The sequence below is a fragment of the Uloborus diversus genome, chromosome 5 (genome assembly GCF_026930045.1).
Source record: "Uloborus diversus isolate 005 chromosome 5, Udiv.v.3.1, whole genome shotgun sequence".
NCBI lineage: Eukaryota > Metazoa > Arthropoda > Arachnida > Araneae > Uloboridae > Uloborus > Uloborus diversus.
Window position 1 is genome coordinate 123,790,817 of NC_072735.1, and position 12,977 is coordinate 123,803,793.

General features: G+C 33.6%; 1 protein-coding gene across 1 annotated transcript in view; it reads left to right on the top strand.

The window, feature by feature from the left end:
* The first annotated feature begins 3,448 nt into the window (after window positions 1-3,448).
* The window catches only part of LOC129223433 (E3 ubiquitin-protein ligase TRIM9-like), a 32,081-nt gene continuing 22,552 nt past the window's right edge, over window positions 3,449-12,977 (top strand). Inside the window, exons 1-2 of the mRNA XM_054858044.1 lie at window positions 3,449-4,281; window positions 9,109-9,204. Of these exons, the coding sequence (XP_054714019.1) occupies window positions 3,520-4,281; window positions 9,109-9,204 (858 nt within the window). The 5' untranslated portion in view covers window positions 3,449-3,519. The remainder of the gene's footprint in view (window positions 4,282-9,108; window positions 9,205-12,977) is intronic.

Sequence of the window (12,977 nt, forward strand, 5' to 3'; positions counted from 1 at the left end):
ATTAGTCTATGTTATCTCAATGATTTAAAATTTTTAACTGTTGCCATCTTATGTTTGTTAATAAATAAAATATTTGTAATTAATTCAAGTAAGGCTTTTAAAGTAACTTTCAATTTTCGCTCTTTGTTTTGTTTTTACAATAATTCAGACATTGGGATGGTCGTCAAGTTTTTGCATGTGTAATTTTGTTTTTTTTTTTAGGAATATTGCTTCCTCGTCAAGCATGGGGAGGGATCAGAAAAAGGAAAAATATAGAAGAAAGTTTCGTGATGGCCACAACATACTAGTTTTTTTGACAGAAAAAAAAATTTTAGACCGTGGGTCTATTTTTCATCATTAGCATGCACGAAAAGCTTTAAAATGAGGGGTAAATCAAGAAATGAGGAAGATCTCTCATAGGAACAAAAAGTAGGCTACAGAAATAATATATAAGGATTGGTTATTAAGTTGCAAAACTTAAATTAACATTTTTATTTATTTTTTTTATTTGTAGCTTTTTCGTGAATGACGATTAAATCGTAAAACAATTTATATTTTTATCGAACTTGGGGGCTCCACCTCCTGCTCGTTGACGTTTACCAGCCCGCCAGCCCCTCGAAGATTGCTTTGCAATTTTATTTGGTTTAGAATGATTTAAACCGTCCATTAGAAATAATCAGATTAAAAAAGGCGTTAGGAGTTCCGTTTCGAACAAAATGAAAATCTCCCTCTCATTCCAGCAGAAAACAGAATTTAAGTAAACAACTCATAGTTAGAACACAATAGAAGGCAATTTACGTGAAATTTTAGCTTAAAAATTAATTACAAAAATTTAACTCGAAATTTAAAATGAAAAACCCCAGGTGCAAACCCTCGGGGCTCGAAATAATTTTGCACAAAATTTCAAGACAGTAGATGCGATGGCGTCTCTTGGACGCAGTACAGTGGGGCGAAAACGTAAAAAAGCGCTTAAAAATGTATTTTCCCCCCCTAAATTCAACCAATTGAGATATTGATAATTAATAACTTTGCTCAGGCCTACATCTTAGGCAGTCAGAATTGGAATTTCAGAGCCCTTTGTCCACTACAAAGCTGAAGGCAGCCTTTAAGACTGACGAATCATGAGTGCGGAAATTTTTAAAAATTGCTTTTAAGCAGTCTATATATTATTTTTATTATTATTAAACGAAGGTATATTTAATTTCTTTCGTGTCCGACGATAGTAATGGGATGAAAAAAGGAATAATCGCATATTCAACCCAAAAATCGGTTTGATCAGCACCGAAAACTAGAAATTTCAAAATTATTTTTTTCAAAACACTCTAAAAAAAATGTCCTCTTATGTCCTCCTAGAAACTAATACTAATAATTAATTATTCATAAATGGTCTGTAGAAAGGCCCTAAAAAGAAATTAGTTGCGTAAACCTGCGAACTTTGGACCCCGAGCCCAAACAAATCGGAAAAAACGCGTTAATTACATGCCTGTGTAAACAAAGAAGCGAGAGAGGTTTAAAAACATTTTTTTAAGCGCTTTTTGCCGTTTTCGCCAAACTGTGCGCAGGCTCAACACAGACAGAATTCCTTCTTTCTTTGACGTTTTCTTGTCTTTTGAGATAAAAAATTGTCTTATAAATTTTGTTCACTTTTTTCTTATGTGTATTTGAAAAGTAGTGCATAAAAATTGTCCTTTATGCCATTTTTCCAGTTTTGAAATGTTACATTGGATTTTTTTTTTCCCTCTGGCAATTTCGTTCTTCGTTTTATTTATTTATTTATTTATTTTATTTTTTTGCGGTTGCACTTCAATTAATTTGTTTGCTGTTGTTTATGTAGTAATCACTTCGCTAAATGAAGAGTGGGGCTACTGAGAGACAAAGTGGGCCCGTTGTCAGTTTGGTAATCCCCCCCCCCCGCCTCCTCCATAAAACTTTTAAACTTATGATTAGGAGCCTAGTCTCCCGGAAAATTTTGTTTTTGTTGTTTACGCCTCAAGCCTGTGTGACTTTTTTTTTTTTTTTTTTTGCGCCCTCAAACCTTAGCACTTTTGCTCTTTGTGTGTGTGTGTGTGTGTGTGTGCGCGCGCGCGCCCTCGAACCCTGGGTGCCTTCCCTTTTGCTCTTTCCCCTCTCGAACTTTTTTTTCATTGTATTTTTTTTGCGTCCCAGAATGTGCGCGCTTTCGATTTTTTTAAAACTTTTTATTTATTTATTTATTTTGCCCGCCCTCGGACCTGTGTGCCCTTGTTTTATTCCACCCTCAAACCTGTGCACCTTTTTTTTTTTTTTTACGCCCTTGAACCTGAGTATCGTTGCTTTTCTTTCTTTTCTTTTTTTTTTTTTTTTTTTTGTGCTCTCAAACCTCCTGAGCTCCTTTTCTTTTGCGCCTCGACCCCGTGTGCTTTCGCTTGTTTTTATTTTACTTTTTTTAAAACCTTATTTGCGTTCTTGAACGTGTGTGCTTTCGTTTTTCTTTCTTTCTTTCTTTGCTTCTTTAAATTTGTGTGCATTGGTTTTTCCCCCCCCTCAAAAACTTGTGTGGTTTCTTTTTTTTTTTTGTGCACACAAACTTTTGTGCCTTAGTCCCCCCCCCCCAAAAACCCTGGTGCCCCTTCGCGTTTTTTTTTTTTTCTTTTTGCGCCCTTTGGGAGTCAAGGTTGACCCTCTTGGAGTACCTAGTCCGCCCTTGATGGGAGGACACGGGAGGTTACTGTGACCTCCCACAAAATTCCTCACTCAGCAAGTTTTGTCTGATGATTCGGCAAATTTGGAGATATAATTGCAATATTTAAATTCCAAATGGTCCTTTTCATTACAGGTATGACTTATGTGTGCATACTAGTATTTTATCATTCGCAAAATTTGGAGTTCCATTCGGCAAATTGAGAATTTCCACCCTCACAAAAATTTAAGTTCCATGCCCTCCTGCCCCCACTTTATGCACATACGTGTCTGGTATGCGTCCCCTGATCTCATCATATCGGAATCACGAATCAGTGATTCTCAAACTGTGAACCGCGGACTTCTTAGTCCGCGCGAAATATCATTTTTATAGTTGTTTCAATTTCATAGTTTTTTTTAAAGAAAGCTTTTGGATTTATTGGAATTCGCATATCATAGTTGCAACTATTCTTTTGTCGAATGAGGTCCGCTTTTCAAGTGGTCCTCAGTATAAAAGGTAGAGAACCACTGGACTGTATGGCTGCTTTTTCCCCAGTGAAAAATTGTTCTTGTCCCTTTTGTGTAGGTTTAAATTTCGTTTTTGAGGAACTTGATAAACACCATTTTTATTTTTGTTTAGCATTATTTTACGAAATACAAAATTTTTATGGATTGTTGCCATTTTGCGCGTAAAGTTTATTTAAATATGCAAATGAAAGGAATTTTTCGTTACTTTTTTTCAAGCTGTGTGTTTGAGAGTAAGCGAAACAGAGCGAAACCGAATATAGCGTCCTCTAGTTTTCATCTTCTCAGACAGCCTCGCCCGTGATAATGGAGGTAATTGTCTGTGTAACTAGTCGTCATTTAATGTGATGAAAAATCATGATGGAGGACGAATTAAAGTGTCCTTTATGCAAGCATTTTTTTAGTAACCCCGTGCTCTTGCCATGTTATCATTCTTTGTGCTTAAATTGTGCTCTTCACGTTCAACAACCCGCTCAGCAAGTCAGCCAAGCTACTCAGGAGGATGCCAATCATCTGAGCGATATTCCTCCGGACTGCCCCGATGTTGACAAGCTCAGTCTAGTCAGCGAAACGGACAGCGGTGTTGTTTGCAACAGCAGACCCAACAGTTATGTTGGTACCCCAAATCAAGGAATACTTTTCCCTCCTTTACACAGCAGTACTCTTTCTCTTAGCTGTCCCGTGTGTCAAAAAACAGTATATTTCGACGACAATGGCGTTCACAATTTGGCCAAAAATCGCGCGCTTCAAAACATTGTTGATAAGTACGGTGAAAGTAGGAATTTAGCAGTACAATGTCAACTTTGCGAAGATGATCCCCAAGAAGCGGCTGTTATGTGTTTACAATGTGAAGTATTCTATTGCAATGTGTGCCGTGATAATTGCCATCCTGCTAGAGGACCTTTAGCCAAACATACTTTAGTCAATCCCCATGAAGGGAAAATAGCTCTTAGAGCAAAAAATAAAAACAAAGAACCTAAGTGCGTTGAACACAATGAAGAATCTTTGAGCATGTATTGCATGCTTTGTAAAGTTCCGGTTTGTGTTTTATGTTTGCAAGAAGGAAAACATTTGAGCCATGATGTGCAAGCTTTGGGATCTATGTGTAAAGCTCAAAAGGTATGAAAATATGTAATTTAATTGGTTTAAAGTTATCAAATTAATCTTTTTGCTTAAAAAAGTTGACAGTATATATACCTTCTGTACTATATTTTAAACATAGGGCAGGATTTCCATAGCGTATTTGTATTTTTTTTTATTTCATGTGGAAGTGTGTGATATATTTGTTGTTCATTATGTTTTTATTTTGCAAATACTATTTCCTGAGCACTATAACAATACTATTTCCTTCTTTCGATGTTAATGTAAGATACATGGAGGCGCATAAAGTTAACTTTTTTAGTTCATCTTGTATCATTTGTATTCGTGTGGGATTTTGGAAAGTAATAGCACTTAATTCAAGGAAAACATTTCCCTTGTGAGAAAACAAGAAATATGGGTTAGAAATAACATCAAAATTCAATTTGCCAAAATATTGAGGTACCTATTCAAGAGTTATTACAGCACAGGTGTGCACATATCTACCCTAAAGATTACTTTTACAAGGTTCGTAAGCTCCTTATAAACACTATATAAATTTCCGCTTTTTGAGAGAAAAATAATAAAGGCCCTTAAAACTCCTGAATTTTGCTCAATAATTTTCATGCAAAATCCTTATTTTTATTCCGTAAATTCATCCCATTAAGTTTTCTTTTGCTGCTACTCCCGAAGATTCAACTTTTTTTTGGTCAATGTTTAGCGAAACAAATGAATTTGTTTGAAGGAATTTAGGCAGAAAAACTAAACTTTCCATTCTAACAGCTTATCATCCCTATTCATCTTCAGGATTTGGATTTCCCTTGAGGTCTATGTGGACAAGTCTGTCTCTGTCTGCATCGATCAGATTGAAGAAACCTTTCATGTACTCTAATAAGATGCTAAAGAGCTGACCAACCGATGGCGCTGAATGCTCAGCTCACCATTCACAATTTTTGCCAGAAACTCCCCTTTTTTAGCCGAACCTTCCTTTCTGCCATTTAAAAGTTTATTTTTTCTGAGTTTTTAAAAGTAAATTTCCCAATTTTTAGGTGCTTTTACTTTTAAACAAAATCTTCGCAGATTTGTCTTATCGCTTCAGGGGCATTCCACGGTATTTTTGACATTATGTAGAGTCCGTAACGTGACCTTTTTTTGCCATAACTTTTTAATTTACCGTTTGATTTGCAAATTATTTTAATTTGAGCTGGTGTGTTGGTAGGAAAAGATCAAAATAAAATAATATACTAATCAAACAGTAAATTAAAAAGTTATGGCAAAAAAGGTCAGGTTACGGACTCTACATAAATGTCAAAAATACCTTGGAATGCCCCTTCACTGTTATTCGCTGGGATAAGGAGAGTAGAATCCTTCTCTCATTGACTTTTGTATTAATCAAAATTATTTTCTCCTGAGATTCCTCTTTAATTTACACCGTGAAATTGGTAGAAAGTTTGGTAGATTGAAAGAATAAACTCTATTTCTTTTATCCTTCACACTTCCATAGTTTTTTTTATTCCCCATTGCTTTTTTAATAAAATGGACATCTCAGATAAGCGTTGAAAAAACGTATAGGGCTTGTTGATATTTGTAGTGGAACTCGAAAGTTATGGATCTAGGTCTGAAATGAGGGATTATTCAGCATAAAAGTTGTGATTAAACATTAACTGATATGATTAAAAAGATATTGCACATTAATTATAATAAAATTAACATTAAGATAATAGCTTCTTACGATGGTCTCTGCTCGTTTTTATGCTTTATGTACTGATATCTCCGTAAAGAAGGTTCATTTCTTTCATGTATCTGATTATGACACATCTATCTTATTTACAGAAATATACTATTGAAACTTCACTTAAAAATGAGGCAAAAATCCAATTCAAAATTAAATATTTTATGGATGTAATTTAGACATTTGATCAATACTCACGGACTGATTCTTTTCGATTGTAGAAAAATCGAAGGTGGACGAGAACGTTGCAGTCTCAGTCTGATACAGAAACTCGGGAAATGTTTCCATCAAATTTGGATTCATCAGTTTTTTTTTTTTAATTTTGCAAAAAAAAGACAACATTTTATCCTTTTCTAACAAAACACGGCTTTTCTCAGCAGTTTCCGTCTAATAATTACGGAAACCCTCGTTAACGTAGTTTCGCGTTGACACGAAACCAAAATTTTACATTTCTTGCATGACACAAAATCCAAATGACTGATTTAAACTAATTAACTAGGGTCACCCGGGGTAAAATGGGTATAAAAAACAGCATTTTTAATTTCAGTGACCCATAGCAGAAATATCATGAAATGTAATTGTGTTTTTGTTCAATATTCTATACATTGTGTATCTTAGGTCTAATTTGGACATAGTTTGTTTTAACGTTTTGCTTTAAATTTAGTGTAAAGGGGTATACCTATTTTACCCCTGTGTATGCCCATTTTACCCCGTGCTTTGGGGTAAAATGGGTATATGCTGTTTAAAGTTGAACTACACTGTAACTAATAGAGAAAATTTTTTTTAATTGAGTATAATTGCACTGGAGGATAAAAACTTTAATCCAAAACAACCACAAAAAATGTTTACAGAACCAAATTTATAAACAAAAGGCACATTGGCAAAGAACTTGTGGTTTGGCTGGGGTAGTATTTTTATAACTTTGTGATGCCTGCACAACATCAATGTCATCTTTCTTGGGGAGCACATAGGATAATTTGGCAGATGATTTTGTAGCAAACTTCTCAGTATATTTAGCTTGGTGACAGCTTTGGTGACTTCTTGGCCTGTCTAGAGCATTCTCTTTGCACAGTTCAGATCCATTTTGAAGAGAGGCTCTATGATGGACGAGCAATTGTAAGTGTGTTCTGGGTCAAGTTGTTTGTTTGGGTAATGTAGGCGTTCTTGAAAGATTCTGGACCATCAGGCATAATCTTCATGCCCTTCAAGTGCCCGTTCTAAGTCTGGTGATTATGGTAGTTATGTCTCTGTTGTGGCTTAGTTCAGGTAAGGAGTATTTCTTTATTGAGTTTGCATAGTCTCATTTTCATGACGGTATTTGAGACAGACGATATATTAGTTAAGGGAGTAGAATCTATAGTTACTGCCAGAGGTGACGATTGGGGCTTATAAGTGGGGGGGGGGGAGAAAAAGACAAAAACCATGGGACTTTTAGCCGTAGCAAAAGATGGGAAAAACAAAGTACAAAATTTGTTAGAGGCTGGTTTTGAGAACATTGATGCAGATAAATGGAAATTGATGCAAGTCTAACAACTTAACTTGCGTTTTTCGAAGGTTTTGATGAATTTGTACACAACAACTTCCCCAAACAAACACTTAGACATGAATCAGACGTACATTATTTACCCCGAAATATTTTGAGGTGTCACAAACATTTGGCTGCTACTAGTTCTAGTTTCCTTGGCAAGAGAATCGGCTTGCTCGTTGCCTTTGATGTTAAGATGGGATCCATTGAAGGTACAGGACTTCTTTCATGAGGCAATAGTAGTCAAAAGCCTGTTGATATCATGAACTATCTTAGTTTTCCCCGCTCTGGATGGCCTATAGTGCAGATTTGCAGTCCCTGGAGAGAATGATGCCATTGGTGGGAACGAACGTCACCCCCTTGAGGCACATGACAAAATAAGATTTCTATTATGTAAAGATAAAGTTTTTGGTATAGAATAAATTTGTATGAAAACAGCAAAAGTTCATCTATTAGCAGTAGCATACATAGGCTTTGGTTCCCCCCTCCCCCGCAAGATTCATAAGTGTGCCCCCCCCCCCCCATAGAAGTGCTATGCATGCCTTTGTCTATTAAGCATTTATCTAGCCAGAATCTCTATAATTATATAATTTTCCCTTCTCTCATCCAAATAAAATACTTTGCTCCCTCCTCTGGAAAATTTTGAATGTTTGGGAATGCATGGCACCATAGACAAAACTAACAGTTAGTTGCCAGTTAAATCTCAAACTGTTTTCTTGGGAAAGGTGCACATTTCTACAGCAATGTAATGTATATCTATCCACACACAGTGTGTATCTATTTTACGTAGCTCTAGCAGTAGCTGAGCTTCTGTGAATTAAGCCCTCCTGCTATTGATAGATACAATTTCGGCCACCATGTACTCACCACAACTCCCTCGGCATCCTCTCCAAGTATGGGAGTTTGGTGCTGAACTTGATGCATATTAAATCGTTTTCAAAATTTTTTGAATAAGATGAAATCTGGATGACATGAAATAAATATGGCCCCGCCAAATTTTTCCCTTAACAAGGTTCAATTGTAATTATTTTTCCTTAATTTTAACTATTGTTTTGGTAATAAAGTCATTTTAGTTCTTTAAGTTAAAATTGTTGTAGACGCTTACCATTTAACGTGCCTTAAAGCAGTTTATAAAGAATTTTAATAACTGACAAAAAGTTCAAAGGAGTTTTTAAATTAATTTTCATGAACTTCAATATTGCTTGTACTTTTTATACTGTGGTGAGATATTTCAATAATTTATCTGGTTCAGTAAAATGTCTGAAACATATATTAAAATTGTACCAGATGTAGTCCTTATAAAAACTATTGTGTCAATGTCTAAAAACTAGGCTGGATTCTTTTTGCATTTTGCATATTTATACTTTTTCGTCTGAAATTTATTTTAGTAACTTTGCTTTATTGATTTATTTTTATGGAAATGCAAAGTAATAGAAAATTAACTAAAATCAAACTATGTTTGGATACGGCTTAATGATGACCATTTGCTTTTTTTTTTTTTTGCATATGTTAAATTCAAAATGAGGTGGAGAAACGTGCAATCTTATTTTTATTCATTGTTTTATTGTTCAGAAAAATTAACTGTGTAAAATTATTTCATACTTTATTGCAGACGGAACTTTCTCAAAATTTACAAATTCTGTCCGAAAAAGCTAAAGGAACTACAGAGTTCATACAGAGATTAAAACTGATGACTGACAAAGTTGCTGTAAGTATATAAATTAATTTTATTCTTTCATTCATTTAATATATATACAGTAAAACCTGTGTAAGTTGAACACTTGCAGTGCACTACTTTAGTGATCAGCTTACAAAGGTTGATTTATATGATAAAGGCTTTTTCCATGCCTGGAAAAAGCGATTGACTTAGACAGGTGGTCAACTTACAAGGGTGGTCAACTTCACAGGTTTTACTGTATATATATACAGTGTCAAACCTTGATATTTCGAAAGAAAAATTTTCCCCTGCATTTTGCATAAAACTCTCAAGTGTTTTCTGTAGTTATCTCGAAATTTATTTTTCTTAACTCTCGCTATGTTGAAATTTTTGCCACAGAAGCAAAGTTTAAATGAATTGATGCTTTTCCATTTTAAAATTTTGTAGCAGAACCAGTTATGGAGACATCTGTATGCACCCTTTTTCCTGGAAAGTATGAGAATAGAGGATTGGGGGGTACGAAAATAGGGGAGCGTTGGTATGAGGGAAATGCTGACGTCTTTTGTCTGTTTTCTTTAAAGGTTAGATTCTTTCTCTTTTCTTCTGGTTTGAAACACGCGCTGACTTTGACAACAGGGGGTCAAGTTTTTGTAGTTGACCAGTTTTCCAGTGAAAACACATTCTTCTTCAGTCTGATTTTTAACGCCTGAAAAATGGCTGGTGAAAAGCGTGTGTTATTAATTGAGGATAAAGTTAAAATTTTGAAGTTTATTGATAAAAGCATGCTGATGAAGAAAATTGAAATTGTGCTGCTAATTTTAAAATCCCTGCCAGTACACTTTCAACAATAATAAAAAATTATCAAGCTATAAAAAAAAAACTATTATCAAGGAAATTGTAACAAAATGAAAATTCAAAAATCTGCTTATCCTTTTATAGCTTGACAATTTTTTTATTATTGTTGAAAGGGGTGTACTGAAGTAGAGGAATGTGTGCGTTTAAAACTTAGTAAATTGCTAAAAGGAATTATTAGTTTTTATCATTTATGCAATGTGATATATCTAAATGTCATTCTGAGAGTTACAATGACTTGTTTTTTTTAAAACCTTGGTAACTCGATTTTTTTCCCTTCCTGAGAGATTCGATATGTCGAGGTTGTACTGTTTGTATATATATTTATATACCTATATACATACAGTAGGCCCTCTATTTAACAACGCTCTATTTAACGACTTTCTCTATTTAAGGACGACTTTTCACAGTCCCAGATGGTCCACTATAGTGTTAAAAGCATTCTATTTAAGGATGCTTTCTACTTAAGGACGATTTTTTTGTGGTCCCTTGAAAGTCGTTAAACCAAGAGCCAACTGTATATATATATACATATAGTGAAACAGACTTAAGAATTTTACCCTGCTTAATAAATTATTCATTTGAAATTTATTCCCATTTCTTTTGTGTTAAAATTGTACTACCTTTTTTGCTTTCTTGTTTTTTATATTTCTTAAGAAACTTGCTTGTCTGCTGAAATTCAAAAACATTTCCTTACATCCTATTTTCCAATTTTCCACTGATTAAAAATTTTATCCTTTCTGTTCAGTGGCAGTTATCTACTTATGCACAGAAGCCATATGCTCTCTCAAAAAGGAAAAATAAAGTTATTAAAAATTGAAATAATTTATGATTAAATGTTTTCAGATAGATGCTTTCAGATACATATTGTTAATTTTCAATCAGTGCCCTCCAACCTTTTTTTACACTGATACATAGCTAAAGTAATGTTGGCTATTAAATGCATTTGATATTCCCTGCATCTAGTGATTGCAATACCAGCATTTCAAGCTATTTTACGATTACGTAATATCAGTATTATCTAAGGTGAAATACTGGTATTTTCAGTATCGGCTGAAAACAATAAATAGTTTGAATTGAAGAGTTTTCAGTTTAACTTATTAGATGTGTAATTTTATTTTAAATATCTATTTCTTTTTCCATGATAGTCTATTGTTGTGATAATTTGGCTTAAAAAGCACAAACTAATAGAATATCATTAAGTAACTAGCAGAAAGATTGCAAAACGATATTTCCATTACTAGATGGTGACATGAATACCCTTTCCATCCACTTGTACACCATGTTTTTATTTTTTCCATTTCTCTCATCACTCATTTTCCCTTTTGGAAATTTAATTTCAAGTGCAAAATAGAATGTATTTGGCCTATGAAAAATTAATTCCAACCATCAACAGCAGTAAAATACTTAATAATTACATTTTCACAACAGGAACCTTTTCTTGTTTGGTATAACAAATAGATTTGAAAAGCTAAATATATTTTGAGGAACCTTTTGGTTTCATATGTTCAAATGAAATTGGCTGATTTGACGTAATGCTATTGAAAAAGAAGCACATTGCTAAAAGGTTTTTCCATGGCAAAATACTGTTAAATGTAACACTGTACTCAAAGAATTTTTGTAACAATGAAATGCAAAACTGGGGAAATTGTCCAACCATTGCAGAAACAGAAAGTAAAAGCACTATAAATAATGCATTAATTTTTTAGGAAAATAATAGAAATTTCAATTCCTAACAGTTCAAAACTAAATTAGATTTTCCAGAATCACACTTTGTAGAGAAAACTTTTGAATAAAAGAAAAGATGAGGGAGATGTATTTCCAACACAAAAGTTTTGCACATTTCTTGTAAGATCACTTTATTACCTGATGAAATGTTTTTGTACTGTGTTTTCTTTATTTTTCAAAGGACAAAAATATGAACAAAACTATAGTTAGAGCTGTACTTCATGTGCTCAGAAAATTTTCGACTAGTTTTTTTTTAATTTGAGACAGAAAGAGAAAATAAATACTAAGGCAAACTGTATAAATTTCAGTTCCCTGGACATTCTGATCAATTATTATTATTTTTTTTTTACCTAGGAGGAAATTACCATATTACTTACTTTCTAAATACTGTTTAAAAAGTAAGGTAAGCCATAATCATGAAGTTATTGTCATTATAAAAATCTAAATGGTTGTCATCAAAAGATTTATTCAAATTTGCTGAAATTTGATAAAAATCGATGAAAACCTAGCACAGATTGGTAGAATCATAAAAATCCTTCATAAAGCTGTAAATGACAATGAACTTTTGTAATTAATTACAAAAAAATTGAACAAGAATCTGTAGGTAAGAGCGAGTTAAGAATAGGGCCGGATATGCCTATAAGTTAAACAAGCTATATAGCTTTGGGCCCCTGCTTTGAAGTGGGCCTCCAACTCCCAAAAAATTGCATGATTCGTTCCTAATAAAAAAGAAAAATGCTTGAAAAAACTAATTGATTTTCAAGTGTTTGGAAACTGTGGCTACAAAACTTAAATTTTAAAATTTCTAACAAATGGGAGGGGGTGGAGTGAGAAATGACAATGTGTCAAATTCAGCTCCTTACTAACATCCTGCATCGGAAATGTAAAAATCATGGATCTCACGTTTCTTTAACATATTACTTAAAATAAATTTTTGCTATTTTTTTAAAATCCCGAACGCAGTATTTTAGAAATTCTTTTTTATTGCTTGCTTTTATCTTATTTCTACTGCATATTGTTAATTTTTTTAGCTCCAAAAGAAAAACAGTGTTACAGTACCTCGATTCCTTTTCAAGTGTGTTTTCATTTTATTTCTTATCAGATGTGTAAATTATGACTTGTTCAAATGGGCAGTATGTTACTTTCTTGTTACCTATTTTCTAAATCTATATACCATTTCTTTTAAAGTAGTAGTTCTTTTAAAGTAACTTGCATAACAAAGATCATTTAAAACATAAAACTTT